Raw genomic sequence first — 1,063 nt, 5'->3', positions numbered from 1 at the left:
TCCTCGAATGAGGATCAAGGTTCGCTTATCAGCAATCTTTATGCAATCTTCTGCTTTTTACAACCTGAAATATATTAATTGTCTCCAAATGTGGCTAACTCCCTAAATTTTTCAAAAGTTTCGCCAGAGTTTCCTATGTATCTAGGCCTATCCACCTGTCAGAGAGCCCTAGAAACATATCCTAACAGTGTATACACATTCCATAGGCATAACATAACTTGTACAACACCAACCATGGCCTTATAGGCAACATATATAACAAAAATGGAACAGTTTACATAGATCAAATCAAAAGATAAGAGTTCATAGGAACCAAATTCATAAAAGCTATTACATGACTATTCAAACAAATGTGGGTACTTCTTTCTCATTTCTTCCTCAGCTTCCCAAGTGGCTTCCTCAACCTACTGGTTCCGCCATAACACTTTTACGGAGGCAATTTCCTTATTTCTTAATTTCCAGACTTGCCTATCCAGAATGGCAACTGGAACTTCTTCATATGACAGTTCTTCATTAACCTCAATAGTTTCAACTGGCACAATAGTGGACAGATCTCCTACTACCTTCTTCAACATAGACACAATTGGGTGTACCAATGACATCTCGGGTGGTAGCTCGAGCTTATATGCCACCTGACCAATCCTCTGAATGATTCTGTATGGTTCGACATACTTCGGACTCAATTTTCCCTTCTTTCCAAACAGCATGATACCCTTCATGGGGGAAACCTTCAAAAATACCCAATCATCCTCTTTGAACTCCAAATCTCTGCGACGAACATCCGAGTAAGACTCTTGGCGACTCTGAGCAGTTTTTAACCTATCCTTAATAATCTTGACTTTCTCCATGGCCTGATGCACGAGGTCCGACCCTATCAATTCCGCTTCTCCAACCTCAAACCACCCAATGGGAGACGTACATATCCTACCATACAATGCCTCGAATGGTGCCATCTGGATACTAGCATGGAAGTTGTTGTTGTAAGCAAATTCTATGAGTGGCAAATGGTTATCCCAGCTACCCTTGAAATCAAGAGTACAATACGCAACATATCTTCAAGCGT

At 40.7% G+C, this 1,063-nt stretch overlaps 1 protein-coding gene across 1 annotated transcript; it reads right to left on the bottom strand.

Annotated features, from left to right (window-relative positions):
• Positions 1–404: 404 nt before the first annotated feature.
• LOC138881579 (uncharacterized) lies at positions 405–848 on the bottom strand. Its single transcript, XM_070161815.1, has one exon. It carries the CDS (start codon positions 846–848, stop codon positions 405–407), a length of 444 nt encoding a protein of 147 aa, XP_070017916.1.
• Between the last annotated feature and the right edge of the window lie 215 nt (positions 849–1,063).

Source organism: Nicotiana sylvestris, chromosome 11, assembly GCF_000393655.2.
Source record: "Nicotiana sylvestris chromosome 11, ASM39365v2, whole genome shotgun sequence".
Classification (NCBI taxonomy): domain Eukaryota; kingdom Viridiplantae; phylum Streptophyta; class Magnoliopsida; order Solanales; family Solanaceae; genus Nicotiana; species Nicotiana sylvestris.
Note: the sequence above shows the minus strand (reverse complement) of the source record. Positions and strands in the feature narration are given on the sequence as shown.